General features: G+C 43.5%; 1 protein-coding gene across 1 annotated transcript in view; it reads left to right on the top strand.

Annotated features, from left to right (window-relative positions):
* ANKRD28 (ankyrin repeat domain 28) overlaps positions 1-23,418 on the top strand; it is a gene marked incomplete in the record, with an annotated part of 2,819,689 nt that overhangs the window by 1,214,869 nt on the left and 1,581,402 nt on the right. Inside the window, 1 exon segment of the mRNA XM_044066773.1 lies at positions 22,496-22,708. Within this exon segment, the coding sequence (XP_043922708.1) occupies positions 22,496-22,708 (213 nt within the window).

Genomic DNA, 23,418 nt, shown 5'->3' with positions numbered 1-23,418 from the left:
TTACTAAATCCAAAGCAGCCAGGCATCCCACGAGGCCTGTTGCACAGGGCCCATCTCTTGGTCCCATGCCTAAAAAACAGATGCTTAAAATGGCTGAGGATTTAATTACTCTTATCAGAGGTTCTCAACCCCCTCCAGACAAGAGACCCAGAGTGGAGGAAGATTCTCCCTCTTCGGATCAGGGATCCATTTTATCAGAACATTCTGATGCAGAGGAACACTCTTACTCTCCTTTTGAGGATTCGGATGCAGAACAGTCCATTCCTTCTGTATCCCTCCTGAGGATTTTTCCTTTGGGGAAACCTTGCACACCTTGAGGGAACACTTCCATTGGGAAGGCCAAGACTTTTCAGATTCCAAGAAAAGACTTAGGGAATTTCTTTTGTTACCTCAACACAGACCTCTGGCTATACCCCTGTTTTGGACATACTGGATGATGTCTATTCGAGGCTTGTCTTAACCCGGATTCCTGCCTCCTGCACCAGTCAAACCTGATAGGTATTACAGAGTACCCAGCTCTCACCAATTTCTCTTCAAAAGCCATAATGCTGACCCTGAAACCATTTCACAAGGCCCCAAGGGATTGAAGGCCTCCACTGCCAAGAATCCACTTCCTGCAGAAAGGGAATCAAGATCTTTAGAAAGGTGAGGTAAAGGTATATACCTCGCCACCCTAGCCATGAGGGCCTTAAATTGTCAGTTTCATATGCTTAAATATCAACAGTTCCTGTTATCTCAATTAAGGAACAAAATGTCTCAACCTGAACAACCAGATTTAAAGGAGTTACAGGATATGATGCATAGTGCAGAGCAAGTGGGTAAACACACCTTACAATGTGGTTATGATGCCCTAGAGGCCTCAAGTAGAGCGGCTGCTACAGGATCAGTCATTCGCAGACATGCCTGGCTTAGGGAACAAAATTTGCCTGATCATGTGAAAGCTAAACTTCTAGATGCTCCTTTACAAAAGGATGTGCTGTTTGGTACTAATGCTGAGGAGATATTACGGAAAATGGAAGAAAAAGCCAAATCTATGCAAACTGTCAAAGCTTTCTTACAGGTCCAACCACCACGTTTTAGCAGAAATTGGCCTTCAAAGACCTGGTCCTTTCCAGCCTCTGACAAGCCCCAAAGAGGTAGATAAAGACGCACAAGGGGCAGAGGGCAATCACAAGGATCATATAGAGGCCGACAATGGCAAACACCAGCACCAAGAGGTGGCGAAGACAGTGCTCAACAATACAGTAAGCAAACCCAATGACTCCCTCATGTCCATGCCAAGCAAGTCTTAGCTGGCAGCACCTTTGGGAGGGAAACTAGCATTATTTGCAAGCAATTGGCATATTGTCACAACAGACAAATGGATCCTGGACATTATAAACAGAGGCTACAAATTTCAATTTCACACTCTTCCAAAAATGAGAGGCATGCCAAACCTGCCACAAAATCAAAGGGCAGAGGCACAACTGCAAATTTCAAAGCTCATAAGCATGAGAGCTATTCAAGAGGTACCTACTCAACAACAAGGTCAAGGTTTTTATTCAAGACTTTTCCTGGTACCAAGGAAAGGAACCGACTGGAGACCCATTTTGGACTTATCCATCCTAAACACATTTCTACTGCACAAAATTCAAGATGCTCACATTACAGCAGCTTCTTCCCATGCTGGGCAAGGAGTTTTGGCTGGTAACATTGGACCTCAAGGAGGCATACCTGCATGTCCCAATCAGACAAAGCTGCAGAAGATACCTCAGATTTCTTGCAGGTTCAATCCACTATCAATTCTCTGCATTGCCCTTTGGCTTATCTACTGCGCCCAGAGTATTCACAAAGTGCCTGGCATCAGTGATTGCCTACTGCAGACTTCAAGGGATACAAATTTACCCTTATCTGGACGACTGCCTGATCCAAGCGGACAGCAAGCACATACTTCTGGAACATCTGGCATATGTGACACGATTACTGCTTTCTCTGGGATATACAATCAACAAAGAGAAATCAAGGCTAACGCCATCTCAGAAAATAACTTTCCTGGGTGCCAACTTGGACACAAACACCCAGATGGCCTACCTTATGCCAGAAAACAGGGGCAACTATCTCAGTACTTCAAAATACTAGCAAAAAGTACCAGGCTTACTGCAAGGAAAATCCTGCAGGCTCTGGGATTCATGGCATCTTGCATTCTTTTAATCCCATGTGCAAAGCTGCATATGAGGAAACTTCAATGGTACCTAAAAAACCTATGGTCTCAACACAGTCACAGCTTGGAAACAATATTACCAATAATTCCATGTTTGCAAAAGGAATTTCTATGGGGGGCCCAAGCATGTCAAGCAGATACAGGCCTCCCATTCTGCAAGCCTCAAGCAAAGCAAGTCATCACCACAGACGCCTCAGATTACGCCTGGGGGGCGCACATGACGGACAGGTGCATTTAGGGCAAATGGTCACAAAAGGAAAAGCACCTTCACATCAATCAAAAAGAAATGCTAGCAGTAATAAATGCAATTACAGCTTTCAAGGACTTCATGCATCCAGGACAATTACTGATAAGAACAGACAACACCACAGTAATGTGGTACATAAACAAGGAGGAACACATTCAAACCCATTGTGCAGACTAGCCATGACTCTTTGGAACTTGGCTTTGGAAAGGCAAATCGAACTTCAAGCACAGTACTTGCCAGGATTGGAAAACACACTGGCAGACAATTTAAGCAGAAATATGACAGATCCACACGAATGGAAGTTACATCCTCAGGTGTTTACAGAAATAATCCAAGCGTGGGGGAGGCCAGACATAGATCTTTTTGCCTCCCACAGGAATCGTCAATTGGAAAAGTTTTGCTTGAGGACCTTTCATCCAAAGGCCTGGAGAGTGGACGCCCTCTCATTCAGTTGGACAGCATGGACAGTTTACGCATTCCCACCTCTGCCTCTTCTGCCCAAGGTGCTCTTGAAAGCAAGAACAGACAAACCGAAGATGATACTGATTGCTCCAGATTGGCCAAGGCAACACTGGTACCCACTCCTGAGGAGCCTAACACATACTCCTCCCTGGTCCCTGCCTCTAATGCCTCTTCTGCTGACTCAGCACAGCTACAAAACTCTTCACAGTCAGCTGAAAACACTCAATCTCGCTGCATGGAAAATTCCTTAACACCACAACAGACCCTACTCTCCAAGGAGGTGCAGGATGTCATTTTGGAGGCCAGAAGGCCATCTACTAGAAAAGCTTACTCCGCAAAATGGAAGCGGTTTTGCTCTTGGAATGAGAAAAAAGGCCAGGACCCTAGAAAACTGAACTTGCCTCAGGTACTACAGTATCTAGCTGAGCTGCTGAACAGTGGACTTTCATTTTCTTCCATAAAAATCCATGCCTCAGCCATTTCTGCAGAATTCAGCACGGATCCTCCTTTATTTTCTCACCCACTCTTACGACAGTTCCTCAGAGGGGCTAATAATATAAGACCACCAAGGAAGCAACCAATACCAGCGTGGGATCTTAATTACATACTAGAAAAATTAACATTGCCTCCTTTTGAACCAGCTGCCTCAACAGATTTGCAATATTTGTCCTGGAAAACAGCATTCCTTCTGGCTATCACTTCAGCTCGTAGGGTTTCTGAACTACAGGCCCTCATGGTGGTGCAGCCCTTTCTCATTTTCCATCAGGACAGGGTTTCCCTTCGTACCAACCCATCATTTATGCCTAAAGTGGTATCCAGGGTAGCTTTAAATCAAGCCATACACCTTCCTACCTTTTACCCCAACCCTCAAAACAAAGGGGAAAGGCTGCTACACTCTGTAGACATCCATAGGCAGCTACGTTATTATTTGGACAGAACAAAGTCCTTCAGGAAATCAGAACAACTCTTTGTGTCCTATGCTGTAGGGGCTCAAGGGAAGCCAGTTACAAAACAGACTATTTCAAAGTGGATAGGCCACTGCATATGGTTTTGTTATTCCTACCATGGGAAATCTGTTCCTACAGGTATCAGATCACACTCCACCAGGGCCACAGCTACCTCTACAGCCTTCCTCAGAGGAGTTCCTACCAAAGATATTTTAGAGGCAGCCACTTGAAGTTCTGTACATACCTTCACAAAACACTACCACCTGCCTTTATATTCCAGAACAAGAGCAGGTTTTGCCACTGCTGTTTTGCAGGGCATTCTGGCTCAACCCAGTTCCTCCTAGTACCTACCACCCTATGCATAGCTTTGGGACTCTACCCATCTGTGATTACTGCAGCTGTATGCACGATGAACATAGTACAGTTTTGTACCTACCATAAATGTAGATGTTCGAGTGCTAATACAGCTGCAGTACTGGTTTCCCTCCCTCCTTCCCCACTTGGTAAAGGCATGGGGCCTAACAACCTCTTCGTACTACCTGACTGGGTTATCCTGCTATGTTTTATTTGCTTGCAACCACTGATTTTGGTTTATTTTACATTGCTGGTATATGCATATATGCATTATTTATGTATTGCCTTCCTTCTGGGGGCACCTGACATCTGGGGCAAGAAAGACTGAAGAACATGGCGTCGGCTGTGTCTTATATACTTTGGCCTCACTGACGTCAGAAGAGAAAGCGACTACAACCGACGCCGGACCAAGACTTTGGAATTCGGCCGACCGAGGGACCGCCTGACGGCAGAAAACCCATCTGTGATTACTGCAGCTGTATTAGCACTCGAACATCTACATTTATGGTAGGTACAAAACTGTACTTTAAAATCCCTTACCTTTCCTACCACCTTGTAGGGACGCTCCCAAGCTGCTTGCAGCTTGTTGTGTCTGACAGGAATGAGAACCATTACTTGCTGCCCCACAGCATAGTCTGTAGCTCGAGCATTCCTGTCATACCACACCTTTTTTTGCTGTTGGGCTTCTGCCAGGTTCTCCTGGACCAAGCCCATGAGTTCCGTGAACCTTATCCTGAGGTTTAGGACATATGCCACAACAGACTCCTTGTGAGACTTGCACTCACCTTCCCACACATCTCAAATTAAATCTAGAGGGGCCCCTCACCCTATGCCCATACAGCAACACAAAGGGTGAAAAACCTGTGTATTCCTGGGGAACCTCTCTGTAAGCAAACAACAGATGAGGCAAATATTTGTCCCACTCCCCCTTAAACTCGGGTTTGTGAAAGACAGATCATGCCTCCTGAACCTGATCGACTTCTTTGAGGCAGTCACCAAAGCCGTAGATGAGGGTAAGGTGGTTCACACAGTCTGTCTTGACCTCGCCAAGGCTTTCATCACCATCCCCCATTCTGGAATTATAGCAAAACTCACTAAACTAGGTATAAATCCCTACGTCACAAGATGGGTTGCCAACTGGCTCACTGACAGAACCCACACTGTAAAAGTTGCAGACTCCAAATCTGACCTTAAAGCTGTGACAAGTGGAGTACCACAGGGTTCCGTCCTGGGACCTCTCCTGTTTGGTATCTACTTCTCTGAAGTACAGGCTAACACAGAAGGCCTCTGGCTAACGAAGTTCGCAGATGACTGCAAACTAGGAGCCATAGTCAAGTTCCCAAATGATGTGGACATCCTACAGAAGGGCCTCGCTGAGACAGACGCCTGGTGTCAGAGCCATGGCCTCAAGCTCAGTGACAAAAAGTGCAGTGTCATCCCCTTTGGTAAAAACTCTGTACCCATGAACTACCACATAGGCAGCAATCTACTTAACACCGAATGGGTGATGAGACCTTGGGACCCAGGTGGACAGTATTCTCTCCTTTGATAGTCACATCGCCACAGTAGTCAGGAAGCCCTTCTACATGACACACCTAATCATAAAAGGGTTCTCATCCAGGAAAAAAGAGGTCATTGTTCCCTCTTACACTCATTAGACCCATTATAGAGTACAACGCCCCTTTTGGAATGTACCTCACAAGACATCTGCAGCAGCTGGAAAGGCCACAGAAGTACCTCACAAAGAGGATTACCAGCCTCAAACAAATGCCCTACACTGACCGCCTCAAAAAACTCCAGCTTTACTCCATAGCATATTGCCTACTCCGAGGTGATCTCTGCCTAACATATAAAGCTATGTCATACCCGGAGCTCTTGGACATGCTACATCTAAATAAATCCCAATCCCTCTGAGCTACATGCTCTAGGGACTTAAACCTTGTCACCACAACACACAGGGCATGCTGGAGGGATAGATTCCTGTCCCAGAGACTTTCCATAGTCTGGAACAGGCTACCCATCTATGTCAAGCAAAGTTCTTCATTAGCACTCTTCAAGATAAATCTTGATGAGTGGATGGGAAATAGGAAATGCACCCTAGGGATCACTTCTGTGTCTCTGCTCGACAGTGGCACAAGAAAATAACTTTCTTGGGTGGCGTAAGCCAGGGAACCTTATTGGCTAGGCTTACATAGGCCCGTGGGCTGATAGCCTAGTACCTACCTATGAACTGATCTGCAAATGCCCGTAGCATGGACTTGATTGTAGAGTTTAACCTCTCAGCAAGACCATTAGTCTGGGGATGGTAGGGGTTGGTCTTCATGTGCTTCACCCCAAAGGACTTCCACAGACAAGCCAGCAGGTCTGACATGAAATTGGCACTTCTGTCAGTCAGTATTTCTTTTGGGAAACCTACTCTGCTGAAAACCTTTAACAAAGCATTTACCACATTCTCTTCCTCAATGGAGGACAAAGCCACTGCCTCAAGGTATCGTGTAGCATAATCCATTACCACTAGGATATACTTTTTCCATGTGGAACTTAGGGTACTCAGAGGACCCACAATATCCATAGCTACCCTTTGAAATGGCTCCTCAATTACAGGCGAAGGCATCAAAGGAGCTTTCACCTTGTCTCCTGCCTTGCCTACTTTTTGGCACTGCTCACAGGTCCTGAAGTACCCTGTTACATCTCTGGAAATTCCAGACCAATAGAAGTTCTGCATAATACGCCTCTTTGTACGTTTTATGCCCATATAACCTGCAAAGGGAATATCATGGGCTATGGCTAGAAGCACCAGACGGTAGACCCTAGGCACTATCAACTGCTTGTACCCTCTCATCTTCTAGCCCTCCCTCAGGAATCCACTCTCTGTATAGTAACCCTTTGTCCCAGTATACAGATTCCCCCTTTCCTTGAGAATCAGGTGCCTCCCTAGCTACCTGCCTCAGGCCTTGCAATGTAGGGTCTGAGAGCTGAGCCGGTCTCCAACTCTCTCCGTGTAGCCCTTCCCAGCTCCCCTTCCACAGGAAGTATGGCATCCTCTGACAGTGGTGCCTCACTGTCAGCCTGGGTACTACTACTTACCTCTACCTTTTCAGTCACTCTGTCCAAGGGACCACCAGTACCCACAAGCAGCTGTGGCTCACCTTCAGTCTCACTGCTGCAGATTAGCTCACTCCCTAAAGTAACCACCTCACCAGTCCTGGCTGCAAGTATGCAGTCTGTCTAGGTATCTCCCAGGCTACCAGACCCACATGTTTGTCTCCTAGCCTGACCGTGTGTAACTGCATAAGCACATGGTACTGCCTCATCCAAATCCTTCCCTCTTAGGACATCTGCAGGATGGTAGTTCGGTACCCCTGTTGTCTCAAGATAACCTACTGTTGGCATTTTGTCTTTCCCACTTACTGGCTTCCTCAACTTTGGTTCCCCACCTTGCCTCTGTGGAAATCTGTATGCCACATGGCCCCACTGGTTGCATTCAAAACATTTAACCCTAGCTCCTGGACGTGTACCTGGACTAGTGGCTTCCCCTGCTACTGGCAGATTCTGTTGGGGCAGTCTGTGCTGCCCACCATGGGTTCCTTTAGACCCATGAGCAGTACTGGGGGGGTTCCCTTCCTGTGTAGGGCTTCCCTGCTTGCTATGTATAGGTCTCCCTCCTTCCCCCTCTCATCTGAAGCACCACATTGTCTATCAGCTAACCAGATCATCATGTCCTCAGGCAAAGTGCTAAGGGCTTGTTCCCTCACCAGAAGGTCTGCCAGCCCTTCAAAAGTGGTGACCTGACATCCCACTCACCTACCTATGGAAATAAGTGCTCAGTTCAGCAACATATTCACAGACAATTTCATCTGCCTTGCGTCTATGCTCACGAAACTTTTTCCTATATGTTTCAGGTGTTAGCTTAAATGGTTCTAAAAGACATTTCTTAACAGTAGTATAATCAAAACATGCAAATTCAGACATTTTGGACAGAACAGTTACAGCTTTACCATGGAGTAAGGGGGTCAGGAACCGTACCCAGAGCCCTTGGTCAACTTCATACTGTTTACATACCCTCTCAATCATATGAATGAAACTATCAAAATTATCCCTTCTTTAAACTGCGGAAGAAATTTACTGACCTTTTGTGCTTCTGGGGTCCATTTACTCCCTTTCCCATTACCTCCATGACTCTGGGGAAGAGTCAGCTTCTCCTCATTCTGCCGCTGCCTCTCTTGTTCCTCAGCTTGCAGATGTAACAGTTTCTCTTTCTCCTCAGCCTGCAAATGTCGCAGTCTCTCATTTGCTTCTAATTCCACATGCCTGGCCTCCAACTCGAGTCTTTTTAGTTCCAGCTGGATTTTTAAGTCCACTGCAGAAAGGTTGAGCTGTCCATTCTTCGAGATTATATATCCACTGCCAGTCTGATTGTCCTCCTGGTTGCTGTTTTCTGATATAACTGTAACCAAGGCTGCATTCAGGTGTGCCTTAGTCAGGTTTCCATGCACCAGTCCACTAGCCTGGCACAGCTCTGCCAGCTGGCTCCTTGTCAGCTTTTTATACTCCTCTGCTGACATGCTGCCTGGTCACCCTGACTAACTAAGCTAACAAAAGAAGTAAAACAATTGTGATCTGAACTCTGAGTATTTACTGCGTGGTTGTTTGAGTACAAAAACACCTTCAAATCTCACTGTACACAAGCTACAGGATTCAGTCTACCCACACCACTACAAACCAGTTAGTGTTTGCCAACTAATTAATATGTGATGTGGATATCCCACCATTGCCAAACAATTAATATGTGATGCCCGTGCCCTGGCCCAGCAATCAAGGAGCCTCAGTCCTCACCACTAACACCAGAGAGGGCATCTCATATAGGAGGAAAGGATAACAAATACACACAGTGAAGTGAAATTTTCCTTAAGAGCACACAGAGATCACAGTCGGTCCAGGGCTGGTCGCTCCCTTGCTCTCCAGGTCCCCAATAAGACTCCCCACTGGCACAGCTATAGTGTCCAGATCTCAGCCTAGTGGGCAAGCTAAAACCTCTAACACCCTCTCTGTCCAACCAGTGCTTCGTGTCCCTGCCCAAGTAGCTGACACACACTTGTGCACTTTGAGACGAGTTTATACAACCACACAGACACTCCTGGGGAAGACTGGCACAGTTTCTCCAGCTGTGCCCCTTTTTCCCAGACTATACGGTAGTTCCACTTGCCACCACCCACTAATACTCATCAGCTACTCAAAGGCCCGTAAAATGGTGTCCAGTTATTACTGTGCAATACTATTATCCAATTGGTAGTTGTGACTAAACAGTCAAGGCTTATTAGAGTGACTTGGTACAGGATCAATATAAGCATGCATTGTACTCTTAGAGCTTGACCTATCTCTACACAAACCAGCCATAGTTAAAATGTTTTAAAATATTTAATAATAAATAATTAAAATCACAAGACAATGCTTTTTACTACACAGTCAATGCTGGTTAACAGTTCAGGGATCACCCAGAAATACTGAAAATAAGTCAGTAGTACAGTTCTGACATCACAGAAAAGCACTTGGTCTAATCTTCCCAGTTCTAGATATCTCTACAAGAAAACACAAGTCCAAGATAACTTGCATAAGAAAACAAGCAGAGTGCTGTGAGTTGGATGATCAAGACAAAAATGCTTAATGCCTTCTGATTCTCTCTGTTTAAATTGCTATTGCAGTTCTGATAAACATTACATCATCTTTTACACTTTCCTGGTGTTCCCAGGCTACACATTAACTGCATTTACATTCTTAACAGCACCCTTTTGTTATCTTGCCACTGGTCAGGAAACAGAGCAATAAAAATGACTTTGCATGTTTAAATCTAGCAATTTAACTCTTGGTTAAAACAATAGAAAGAATGTCTTCATCTAGACTGACTGGAGCCGACTTTAGATCAAAGGTTCACAACATGCTTTTACTTGGTCAGTAGAGTGCACTGTTGTCACATGTATTTCCAGTTCCACAGGTAACAGTATTTCTTTATATTTTTAAACAACAAGCCTGTAGTTTACATTCATATTTACAAATGACAGAATTACCTGCAAAATTCTATCTGGCTAGCCTGGCAGCCTTCACCCTTCTCTACCAGTCTTCACAAGTACATTATTTTAAGGTCTATGGGTTCCTCCACTAATGTCTTCATACTTGCCCTTAGGTTTCCATTTTGTCTTGTGTGTTGTGTCATCTGGATGTGACCATTACAGCCATAAACATAGGCCAATAATTTGTCATTTACAGTCTTTTAGGAATGTCTTATAAAAACATTTTTAACGTTTAAAACTATGACAATTTAACATGACACATTTACAGTTCTTAAAATGCAGGCATAGAGTTAGCCAGTGCTGTTTTTCTGATGGCTGTGTTTGCTTACAAAAAAAAAGTAAATGGTGTTTCAGACTGGAGTTTCACCTGCAGAGGCAAATATATCATAAATATTTACATCCTGTCCCCACTTCTTATAGCTTGTATTGATAACAAGTTTCTTTCTTATCTGTTTGTGTGCAGTGTGGGTGCAAAATATAAAGAAAATGACAGCAACTAAATTCAGAATCAGATCTGTAATGCAATTGTAATGTGATCCACAGACTACCCATAATGGACTAGAATATTTCCCTTGCTGTTGTGTAGCCTGATACAGGCACTCTCCTTACCTAACATAAGAAAAAAAGAGAGAAAACACTACTGTCCACTGTCACAAGTTCCCACTACTTATTTATGTTTCACCATACAGAACGTTCCCTAGACAAGAATTGTTTGATGCACTCCAACCTGAAAATACTCCCAACTAACTGCTTGGATGATAGACTTTTGTTAGCTTTTATATACCTTTTTTTCTGACGATATGCAGCAGGTATTAAAGGAGGCAAAAAAAAAACACTGATAGAAAATCATATGTGTAAATGAAAAGACTTAATAGTTGGCACCCTATAAGAACCAGGACCCTTTCGGGGCCCGGTTGCCTGTGGGTCTTGATTGTTTGCTTGAGTTATTCTACTCTTGCCTCTCTTATTCCTCCATCAAAGTTAATGTTTTAGTTGTTTCTGCTTTTCTGCACTTGACCCCAAGTCAAGCACCTTGTGAAAGGGGTTTTACATATCTGCCCACCTAGTAAACAAGTGGCTCCTCCTTGTAATATTAAATGTGTGCTTGAAAAGCTTAACACTGCTTCTGTTTGAGCCAGCTCATCAGATTGATTTGTGGTTCTTAATATAGAAAACTGTTCTACTCATTGCTCTGACATCTACAAGAGGAGCATCTGAGTTGTAAGCTGTTATGGCAAGACATCATCCTTACCTGATCTTTCATAAGAAAAGGGTTTCTTTGAGAGCTAATCCTTCTGTGGCTAACATGGTTTCAGATTTTAACTTTGCCAGACTAATCTCCCTATAATTTTTCCTTAACATAAACACAAGGGAGAAAGAATTCTTCATTCTCAGGATGTCCACTGACGGCTCTCATACTATTTGGATAGAACTAAACCCTTCAAGAAAGTCTATCTGTTATTTGACTGCTATGAGGGTACCAAAAAAAAAGACAGTGTAAAAGCAATTTCCAGATGGCTGTCTCATGCTACATAACAAGCCATGTCCAGGCAGGGTTAGGGCCCTTTCTACTATGTCTTTGTTTTCATTTGTTGCTGTCTGGAAATGGGTGGACTCTAGACATATTCCATGGGCAGAAACTTGGTCCTGTGTACATACTTTCATAAAATGTTATACTGGATTACTTTTCCGGGACCAGAACAGGCTTTGCAAGGACCATTTTCCAGAGATTCCAGGATTCTTGCATTCCTTCCTTACTCAATATGTTTTTAAGCTATGGTAATCTGCCCATATAGCTTGGGGTACTGCAATAGTGATCTAAATGTTGAAAATAAAACAGTTGTATAAGTAAACCTAATATTAGATGTTGTAATACATCACATTTGCAGTAGCTTTTCCCTTCCTGCAGCCTCCTTATTTTTTTTTGTATATATTGCTGGGATGTAGGTAGGTGTGTGTGTGTGTTTCGCGTGTGTATATGTACGCAATGCACATAAACACACATGTACACGTACACACACTTATTAATTACATTTATTTTATTGGTCCTTTCCTTTTTTTTTTTTCTTTTCAGGGCTGAAGCTTCCATTCTCGAGGTAAGAATGTTTAGGCACTTTTTGGCATCTGTACTGCCATTTTTGTCCTGAACCTACTCCAGTTCCTCCTGTTCTTCCAACTTTGGAGGGTGTTTTTGTTCCATACTGTAACTTGAGAGATAGTGAGTCTTCTGCCCCAGAGGAAGCAGATAGAGTATATAAATTTCCTTAATCGTATAATTTTTAAACATTTTGTAATCCCAGATCAGACTCTCAGATTGATTTTGTTGTTAAATCTAGCTGCTGCTAAACATCTGGAAAATGGTAATCCCTCCTCCTGTGACAAGGATGGGAAAGCTTTTAAAGGATTTGGAGAAACTGTATTCTGAGGCACTTATTTTTAGAGGCACTTATTTTTAGAAATATTAATTTTCAAGCCCACATGATAAAGTTTATGCTTGCCTGTTTTGAAAATATTAGGAACATTATGGCTTTTTGTCTAGTCTGAAGAAAAATCATTGTGTATTATTGCTTCTTAGGTTCATAGGTTCATACTAGGCTATCTGCCCTAGGGCATTTATAAGCCTAGCCAGAGTGTGTTTGGCTTTCGCCACCCATTTTAAATGAATTTTGCTATGCCCTTTTTCGAGGTTAGTATACTGTGCCTCTGTCTAACAGTGACACAGAAGTGATACCCGGGGTAAACCTACTATCTCCCATCCACTCATCAAGATTCCTCTTGAAGAGAGTCAATGAGGGACTCTGCCTAACCTGGACTGGGATTTTATTCCAGAGTGAAGGGAGCCTCTGGGTTATGAATCTGTCCCTCCAGCATGTCCTATTTATTTCAGTGCTGAGGTTCAAGTCTCTCGAGCGTGGCTCGATGGGATTTGGATTTTCTGAAGTGCAGCATGTCCATTAATTCGGGTTGGACATGTCTTTATACGCCAGGCACAGATCGCCTCTGAGCAGGCAGTATGCCACTGAGTACAGCTGGGGTTTCTTTAACCGGCAGCATATGGCATCTGTTTGAGCCCTTTGATCCTCTTGGTGAGGTACTTTTGGGGTCTTTCCAGTTGCTGCAGGTGTCTGGTAAGGTACATCCCAAAAGGGCATTGTACTCAATTATGGGCCTGATGAGGGATGAGTAAAGAGGCACGATGACCTCCCTGATCTAGATGTGAATCCCTTCATGATTAGGTGGGCTATATAAAATGTTTTTCTAACCACTTTGGCCACGTGGTTGTCAAATGAGAGATTGCTATCAACTTGGGTCCCCAGGTCCCTAATTACTTCTTCCGTACTTAATGGATTACCACCTATGTGGTAATTTGTGGGCACTTTGTTTTTGCCAAAGGGGATGACTATACACTTTTTGGCGTTTAGCTTGAGGCCATGGCTCTGGCACCAGTTGTCTGTTTCTATGAGACCCTTTTGTAGGATGCTTGCGTCGGCTGGAGAGTCGATTATGGTGCCCAGTTTGCAGTCATCTGCGAACTTAGTCAGCCACAGTCCTTCCGTGTTAGCCTGTACCTCCGAGAAATATATACCGAACAAGAGGGGTCCCAGGACTGAGCCTTGTGGGACGCCACTTGTAACTGGTTTGGAGTCTGACATGGCTCCAGCAATTCTAACCATGTGGGTTCTGTCCTTGAGCCAGTTTGCAACCCATCTAGTGACATAGGGGTTTATATTTAAGCTGGTGAGCTTATCTATAATGCCCGAGTGGGGTATTGTATCGAAGGCTTTTGCAAGGTCCAGGTAGGCTGTGTGAACCACCTTCCCCTTGTCAATGGCCTTGGTGACTGTTTCAAAGAAATCGACCAGGTTTAAGAGGCAGGATCTGCCCTTAACAAAGCCGAACTGGGTAGGATCCAATGTCTTTAGGTCCCCAATATCTTTATTTATGAGGGCCATGATGATCCTTTCCATAGCTTTGCAGACCAAGCTAGTCAAGCTTATGGGGCGATAGTTTCCAGGATCCGTTGAGGCACCACCTTTGTGGAGAGGGGACCACTGTTGCTGTACGCCACTCTTTGGGTACATATCCTGTAGTAAGGCTGAGACTTCTTCTTTGCCTCAAATGACAACATTTTTTTAAAGTATGCCTATCATTCAGTTAATGCCACCTCCAGAGCTGCTGATATTGAACTGTTATGAGAATGTCTGCTCGATTGTATAAACAAAATCTTCCTGAGGGTGTAAAAGCTGAAATGTTAAAACTCTTCTTAGAGAGGTTGTATTTTAACTGTCTGCTGCAGAGATCTTTTAAATTTTAATGAGAGAGGGAAGTTGATTCAGGGCATTTCTCAGATTTTTCAGCCTTCCTTCTCCAAACTTGTCAAGGGTTTTACAGCTATTACTGCAACATTTTACATGGTTCAGGGCATTTTTCAGATTTTTCATCCTTCCTTCTCCAAACTTGTCAACGATTTTACAGCTATTACTGCAACATTTTACAAACAGTAATGGCAAGGGGAGGGGGGGGGTTGTTCCAAAAACCCACCCATTGTCCACCCTGGCAAGCCTCTAATTTTTCCACCAAATCTGGACCTCCATTATTCTCATTGATAACAGATAGTCTTAGACAAATGGGCTCTGACAGTGATTCATTAGGTATACAAATAGCAGTGATAATCTTGTTTTGCCCCAGCATAGGCCCTTAGCTATTCCTCCTGTGTTGAATGTGGTGGAGGATGTTTTGCAGAGGCTTCTCTGAACCCTGATTCCTTGCCTCCTGCTCCTGTTAAGCCTGATAGGTATTATAGGGTGCCCAAGCTCATAAGTATTTGTTTAAGAGTCCCAGGGCTGACCCAGAAACTGTTTCTCAGGGGCCTAAAGGTGTTAAAGCTTCTGTGGTTAAAAATCCTGTACCCTCTGATAAAGAGGCAAGGGCTTTGGATAGGTGGGGTAAGAAAGTATATACTTCTTCCACTCTAGCCATGAGGGCTTTGAATTGTCAATTTCATATGCTGAAATATCAGAATTATCTCCTTTCACAATTGAAATCTAAGGTGGATGCTTTGGCGGAAGGTATTGAGTGTAAAGAATTGCTGGATTTGGTTCATGTGTCTGAACAAGTGGGTAAGCATTCTTTGCAGTGTGGTTTTGATGCTGTTCAGGCCTCCTCGAGGGTGGCTGCTACTAGTTCTGTTCTTCGCAGACATGCATGGTTGAAGGATCAGAATTTAGCTGAGCATGTTAAGACCAGGATTTTGGATGCTCCTTTACAGTCTGATGTGTTGTTTGGACCGCCTGTGGAAGCAGTTTTAAAGAAAATGGAGGACAAAGCTAAGTCTATGCAGACTGTTAAAGATTTTTGCAGGTGCAGCCTCCAGTTTAGTAGAAATTGGCCTGCTAAGGGGTGGACATATCCTGCTTATGGTTCCCAGTCTAGGGTAGGTCTAGGCGTGGTAGGGGCAGGGCTCAAGGTTCGTTTAGGCCTAGATCAGACAGTTCACCTGCTCAGACTTCTGGTGAGGGCAGGGGTCAGTCCTTTCGTAAGCAGAACCAATGACCTGCCTTTTCAGCTGCCAATGGACTCTCGTCTGGCAGCTCCTTTGGGAGGAAGATTGTCTCTTTTCAAAGAAAATTGGGATTTAATCACTCAAGACAGATGGGTGCTGGATATCATTCATCACGGGTACAGATTTTATTTCCACACAATGCCCCTTTCAAAGGCATGCCAGATGTTCCTCCTCCACAAAGAAAAGAGGCTCACAAGCAAGTTTCTCAGTTACTCCAGATAGGGCATATTCAGCCAGTCCCTGTGTCAGAAAGGGGCTCCGGATTTTATTCTCGCCTGTTCCTAGTACCAAAGAAGGGGAACACGTGGAGACCAATTTTGGATTTATCTATCCTCAACACTTATCTGGACATTCCCAAGTTCAAGATGTTGACGTTACAGCAACTGTTACCTCTGCTGGGCAAGGATCACTGGATGGTAACTTTGGATCTCAAGGAAGCTTACCTTCATGTGCCCATAAGGCTAAGTTGCAGAAAGTATCTGCGGTTTCGAACTGGAGATTTTCATTATCAGTTCTCTGCATTGCCCTTTGGCTTATCTACTGCCCAGAGTATTCACAAAGGTTCTGGCTCCAGTGATAGCTTACTTCAGGCTTCAAGGCATTCAAATTTATCCTTACTTGGACGACTGCCTGATTCTGGCTCAAGAAAAGGAACACCTTCTACAGCATCTGGAATATGTCATAGCAGTGCTAAGATGCCTAGGGTATTCTGTGAACGAAATAAAGTCCAGTCTAGTACCCTCTCAAGACATGTGCTTTCTGGGTGTGAGACTGAATACAGCAGCCCAGATGGCCTTTTAACCCCGGACAAACAAAAGAGTCTGTCACTTTACTTCCATCAACTATCTCATCAGTCCGTGCTGACTGCAAGGACAGTCCTTCAAGCATTAGGGTTCATGGCATCTTGTATTCTGGTGCTTCCCAATGCCAAACTGCATATGAGGAAGCTGCAATGGTATCTCAAAATGTATGGACACAGCACTGCCAAGATTTGGACACTGTCATTCAAATAATACCTTGCCTTCAAAAGGAATTCTTGTGGTGGGCTCAGGAATGTCACCTAAACAAGGGACTCTCTGTGACCCGGCCAGAGGCGAGTCAGATTTTAACGACAGATGCCTCGGACATTGCTTGGGCAGCTCATCTAAATGGAAAGTGGATACAAGACAAGTGGCCTGCCAGACTACAGCATCTACATATCAACATGAAGGAGATGTTAGCAGTCCAGTTTGCATTGATGGCGTTCAAGGAGTTACTTCTTCCAGGGCAGGTGTTGATTCTGACAGACAACACAACTGTCATGTGGTACATCAACAAGCAAGGGGGAACACATTCTTATCCTCTATGCAGGCAAGCAATGATTTTATGGGAGACTGCGTTAAGCCTGCAACTGACTCTTCAGGCAAGGTTTCTGCCAGGAGCACAGAACTCCCTAGCAGATGTATTAAGCAGACAAATCATGGATCCCCACGGATGGAAACTGGATCTTCATGTATTTCAGAAATTGACAGTGTCATGGGGAACTCCAGACATAGATCTGTTCGCTTCTCCACTAAACCACCAGCTGCCAAAGTATTGCACAAAGGGGTTTCATCACACAGCTTGGAAAGTGGATGCTCTGTCTTTCAGTTGGAAAAACCTTCATGTCTATGCCTTTCCACCTCTACCTCTTCTTCTAAAGGTATTACTAAAGGTCAGACAGGACAGGCCAAGGATGATTTTGATAGCTCCAGATTGGCCTCGGCAACACTGGTACCCACTTCTAAGGAGTCTTGTAAAGAAGCCTCCATGGCCTTTACCTCTGATTCCTCATCTGTTATCTCAGAAGGGCGGTCATCTGCTCAATGTCAAGCTTCAATCTCTTCATCTCACAGCTTGGCATATTCTGTGTTGAAGCATGGTAGGTCTCAGCTTCCTCAACAAGTTTTAAATGTGATTATGGAAGCTAGAAGGCCTAGTACTAGGAGAGTGTCAGAAAAATGGAAGAGATTTTTATTTTGGAGTACAGCAAAGAATTTGGAGATTTCAGAGCCTAATTTGAGTGTGGCTCTTCAATATCTTACTGAATTATTGGACAAAGGTTTGTCTTTCTCTTCCATAAAGATTCATGCTGCAGCAATTTCAGCTCACTATGATTGTGACCCACCTTTGTTTTCGCATCCTTTGTTCAAGCAGTTTCTTAGAGGGGCAAAGAATATAAGACCCCAATAGAGCTCCTACTCCTGCTTGGGATCTCAATTTTGTGTTGGAAAAACTTACTCTACAACCTTTTGAGCCTGCAGCTACTGCTGAATTGAAATATTTGTCATGGAAGACTGCTTTTCTGTTGGCTATTACTTCTGCAAGAAGGGTGTCTGAGTTGCAGGCCCTTATGGCAGTAGAGCCCTTTTGATTTTCCATAAGGACAGGGTATCATTACGTGCTAATCCTTCCTTTATGCCTAAGGTAGTTTCTAGTGTGGCTTTAAACCAAACTATTCATTTGCCTCGTTTTTGCAGATCCTCAAAATAAAGGGGAAAAGATTTTGCACACTTTAGATGTACACAGGCAATTCGTTATTATTTGAGCAGGACTAAAGATTTTAGGCAGTCTCAGCAGTTACTTGTTTCTTTTGCTTTAAGTTCACAGGGCAAGCCTGTGTCAAAACAAACTATTTCTAGGTGGATTGGCTTTTGCATTGCATTTTGTTATTCCCATCATGGCAAGAGGTTCCAGCTGGGATTAGGCCTCATTCCACTAGGGCTACTGCCACTTCAACAGCATTTCTAAGGGGTGGCAACTAAGGATATTCTGGAGGCAGCTACTTGGAGTTCAGTGCATACTTTCTCTAGGCATTATCACCTGCCTGTATACTCTAAGACTAGAGCTGGTTTTGCCACAGCTGTTTTACAAGGCATGTTGTCAGCTCCTGCTACTTTATAATTTGCCAGCCTCCCTTACCTCTGCTTTGGGATTCTACCCAATTGTCAGGACTGCAGCAAGGGAAGGCGAAGAACATAGTACAGTTTTGTACCTACCATAAATGTAGATGTTCGAGGATTCCCTTGCTGCAGTCCAATTTACCTCCCTCCTTCCCTCTGTGTTTCAGGGTGGTTGTGTAGGTGAGTTTACATGCTTATATTTTTGTATATATTACTGTATATATTGTACATGTTTTTGGTGCAGGTTGTTTTGGGACTTGTCTTTTTTGGGTCTTCTGACATCTGGGGCAAGAAAAGACTGAGGAAATGGCGTCGGTCATGCGCATTAGTACCCTGGCGTACTGACGTCAGTCTAAGGCGCCATGACCGACGTCAGCCTTATACTCTGGTATTCGGGCCGACTGGGACGCGGACTATACCCAATTGTCAGGACTGCAGCAAGGGAATCCTCGAACATCTACATTTATGGTAGGTACAAAACTGTACTTTCCTCCTGTTCTTCCAACTTTGGAGGATGTTTTTGTTCCATACTGTAACTTGAGAGATGGTGATTCTTCTGCCCCAGAGGAAGCAGTATATAAATTTCCTTAATCGTATAATTTTTAAACATTTTGTAATCCCAGATCAGACTCTCAGATTGATTTTGTTGTTAAATCTAGCTGCTGCTAAACATCTGGAAAATGGTAATCCCTCCTCCTGTGACAAGGATGGGAAAGCTTTTAAAGGATTTGGAGAAACTGTATTCTGAGGCACTTATTTTTAGAAATATTAATTTTCAAGCCCACATGATAAAGTTTATGCTTGCCTGTTTTGAAAATATTAGGAACATTATTGCTTTTTGTCTAGTCTGAAGAAAAATCATTGTGTAATATTGCTTCTTATGTTCATACTAGGCTATCTGCCCTAGGGCATTTATAAGCCTAACCAGAGTGTGTTTGACTTTCACCACCCATTTTAAATGAATTTTGCTATGCCCTTTTTCGAGGCTAGTATACCGTGCCTCTGTCTAACAGTGACACAGAAGTGATACCCGTGGTAAACCTACTATCTCCCATCCACTCATCAAGATTCCTCTTGAAGAGTCAATGAGGGACTCTGCCTAACCTGGACTGGGATTTTATTCCAGAGTGAAGGGAGCCTCTGGGTTACGAATCTGTCCCTCCAGCATGTCCTATTTATTTCAGTGCTGCGGTTCAAGTCTCTCGAGTGCATAGCTCGATGGGATTTGGATTTTCTGAGGTGCAGCATGTCCATTAATTCCGGGTTGGACATGGCTTTATACGTCAGGCACAGATCGCCTCTGAGCAGGCGGCATGTCACTGAGTAGAGCTGGAGTTTCTTTAACCGGGCAGCGTATGGCATCTGTTTGAGCCCTTTGATCCTCTTGGTGAGGTACTTTTGGGGTCTTTCCAGTTGCTGCAGGTGTCTGCTAAGGTACATCCCAAAAGGGGCATTGTACTCAATTATGGGCCTGATGAGGGATGAGTAAAGAGGCATGATGACCTCCCCTGATCTAGATGTGAATCCCTTCATGATTAGGTGGGCTATATAAAATGGTTTTCTAACCACTTTGGCCACGTAGTTGTCAAATGAGAGATTGCTATCAACTTGGGTCCCCAGGTCCCTAATTACTTCTTCCGTACTTAATGGATTACCACCTATGTGGTAATTTATGGGCACTTTGTTTTTGCCAAAGGGGATGACTATACACTTTTTGGCGTTTAGCTTGAGGCCATGGCTCTGGCACCAGTTGTCTGTTTCTATGAGGCCCTTTTGTAGGATGCTTGTGTCGGCTGGAGAGTCTGTTATGGCGCCCAGTTTGCAGTCATCTGCAAACTTGGTCAGCCACAGTCCTTCTGTGTTAGCCTGTACCTCCGAGAAATATATACCGAACAAGAGAGGTCCCAGGACTGAGCCCTGTGGGACGCCACTTGTAACTGGTTTGGAGTCTGACATGGCTCCAGCAATTCTAACCATGTGGGTTCTGTCCTTGAGCCAGTTTGCAACCCATCTAGTGACATAGGGGTTTATATTTAAGCTGGTGAGCTTATCTATAATGCCCGAGTGGGGTATTGTATCGAAGGCTTTTGCAAGGTCCAGGTAGGCTGTGTGGACCACTTTCCCCTCGTCAATGGCCTTGGTAACTGTTTCAAAGAAATCAACCAGGTTTAAGAGGCAGGATCTGCCCTTAACAAAGCCGAACTGGGTAGGATCCAGTGTCTGTAGGTCCCCAATATCTTTATTTATGAGGTCCATGATGATCCTTTCCATAGCTTTGCAGACCAAGCTAGTCAAGCTTATGGGGCAATAGTTTCCAGGATCCGTTGAGGCACCACCTTTGTGGAGGGGGACCAATGTTGCTGTATGCCACTCTTTGGGTACATATCCTGTAGTAAGGCTGAAACTTCTTCTTTGCCTCAAATGACAACATTTTTTAAAGTATGCCTATCATTCAGTTAATGCCACCTTCAGAGCTGCTGATATTGAACTGTTATGAGAATGTTTGCTTGATTGTATAAACAAAACCTTCCTGAGGGTGTAAAAGCTGAAATGTTAAAACTCTTCTTAGAGAGGTTGTATTTTAAATGTCTGCTGCAGAGATCTTTTAAATTTTAATGAGAGAGGGAAGTTGATTCAGGGCATTTCTCAGATTTTTCAGCCTTCCTTCTCCAAATGTGTCAAGGGTTTTATAGGTATTACTGCAACATTTTACATGGTTCAGGGCATTTCTCAGATTTTTCATCCTTCCTTCTCCAAACTTGTCAAGGATTTTACAGCTATTACTGCAACATTTTACAAACAGTAATGGCAAGGGGAGGGGGGGGGTTGTTCCAAAAACCCACCCATTGTCCACCCTGGCAAGCCTCTAATTTTTCCACCAAATCTGGACCTCCATTTTTCTCATTGATAACAGATAGTCTTAGACAAATGGGCTCGGACAGTGATTCATTAGGTATACAGATAGCAGTGATAATCTTTCCCTCCTTTTCAAGGATTCCTCCTCTTTGCATACATTATCCAGGTCTAGAGCAATCTTTACTAGGACTGTACTCCAGGAGCTCCTGGAGCCTTCATTCTTCTTCCTCCCAGTTAATATAAACTATGGTAATCTACCCATATAGCCAAGGCTTCTGCAGCAGTGATCAAATTATGAACGTGGTACAGTTGTGTAAGTAAACTTGCCATAACAGTAGGAGTTTGAATAATCATTCTTGCAGTAGCCACCCCCTGCCTTATTTTTCTATGTTTCTGTTGCCAGGATGAAGACTTGTATGTATTTTTGTTTTCCTTTCTTTTCAGGGCTCTAGCCTCCCTCTTTTGGTTGGCATGTAAGCTGTGAAGGGCTTGACGACCAACCATACTTTTTCTTCAGCTGTGCTCGAGCTGGTAATGGTTTGGATGTGTAGAAGGTGCCCTTAAGCTTTAGAAGCTAGCTGGCTGTTATATCCTTATCAGGATATAACCCATATAGCTAAAGCTACTGCAGTAGTAGTCATTTGAACAGTGACTGTTGGGGTAAATTTACTTAAACAACTGTACTTTATAAAGTACTTGTTCTCACAGGGGAAATTTGGGTTGACTTATTCAAAAGACATATCACTTTTGTATATATAACTGTTCTGTTTGTTGTAATTCTTATTCTTAGTCATATTCTCCTTGTTTTGATGAATGAATATTGTTATTTTTGTTTTGAAATTTTGCTTACTAACTTAATCTTATAATTATTTGACAGATTAATGAACCAAACGCTTACGGAAATACACCTTTACACGTGGCCTGTTACAATGGTCAAGATGCAGTAGTGAATGAACTTTTAGAAACTGGTGCTAATGTTAACCAAGTCAATGAGAAAGGCTTTACCCCTTTGCACTTTGCAGCTGCATCAGCTCATGGAGCACTGTGTTTAGAACTTCTCGTCACTAATGGAGCAGATGTAAATATTAAGGTAAGAATATAAGAATGTAATGCTTACTGATGGTAGCGCTTTCCAAGATTTTTTTTGCAAGATGAGCTAGAATAATTTTGGTGAGAATAAGTTTGAGCTGTTATCACCTGGTAACATATTTAAGTGTGAGAAACCTAATGTTCGTTTATTAGTAGATACTGGAAATTGCATCTCGTTTTGAGGGTCACTGTTAGGCAGTCTTTAATAACATTTGGGCATTCTTGTCTTGATAAGCAGTGGAAATGGCAAGTTTTCTTAATCAGTTTCCATTGTATAAAAATGGATAATTATTAGGGCATATAAAATATTACACAATAACTATAGGAATCCATCAGAAGAGATGAGAAGAAATGGGGAAGAGGGATTAGATATGCAATTCACAGTTGACTAATGGAAGGACATATGTATGGCTCCTAAGTTTGCAACCAAATCTAGAAGATTTAGAATTTTTGCCTGGAGGTGTTTGCATAGATATTTTTATACCCCAAGCAGTCTCCAAAAAAATTTTCCTCTGTTAAATGGCAAATGCTATAGGTGTAAAGAGGAGGAAAGAAATACCTGGAAACATATGTTTTGGGATTGTAATGAATTGGCATGCTTTAAACATCCCCTACAGATTAGTCTGTTGGGAATCCTGGGCAAGCAAATGAGTGTAACTAAGGAAATGTTTTTTGAGCTGGGATAAAGGATCGGAATTACCTAGATATAGT

Source organism: Protopterus annectens, chromosome 3.part1, assembly GCF_019279795.1.
Source record: "Protopterus annectens isolate FY-2018-M chromosome 3.part1, PAN1.0, whole genome shotgun sequence".
Classification (NCBI taxonomy): domain Eukaryota; kingdom Metazoa; phylum Chordata; order Ceratodontiformes; family Protopteridae; genus Protopterus; species Protopterus annectens.
This window is presented reverse-complemented; position numbering and strand designations above follow the sequence as displayed.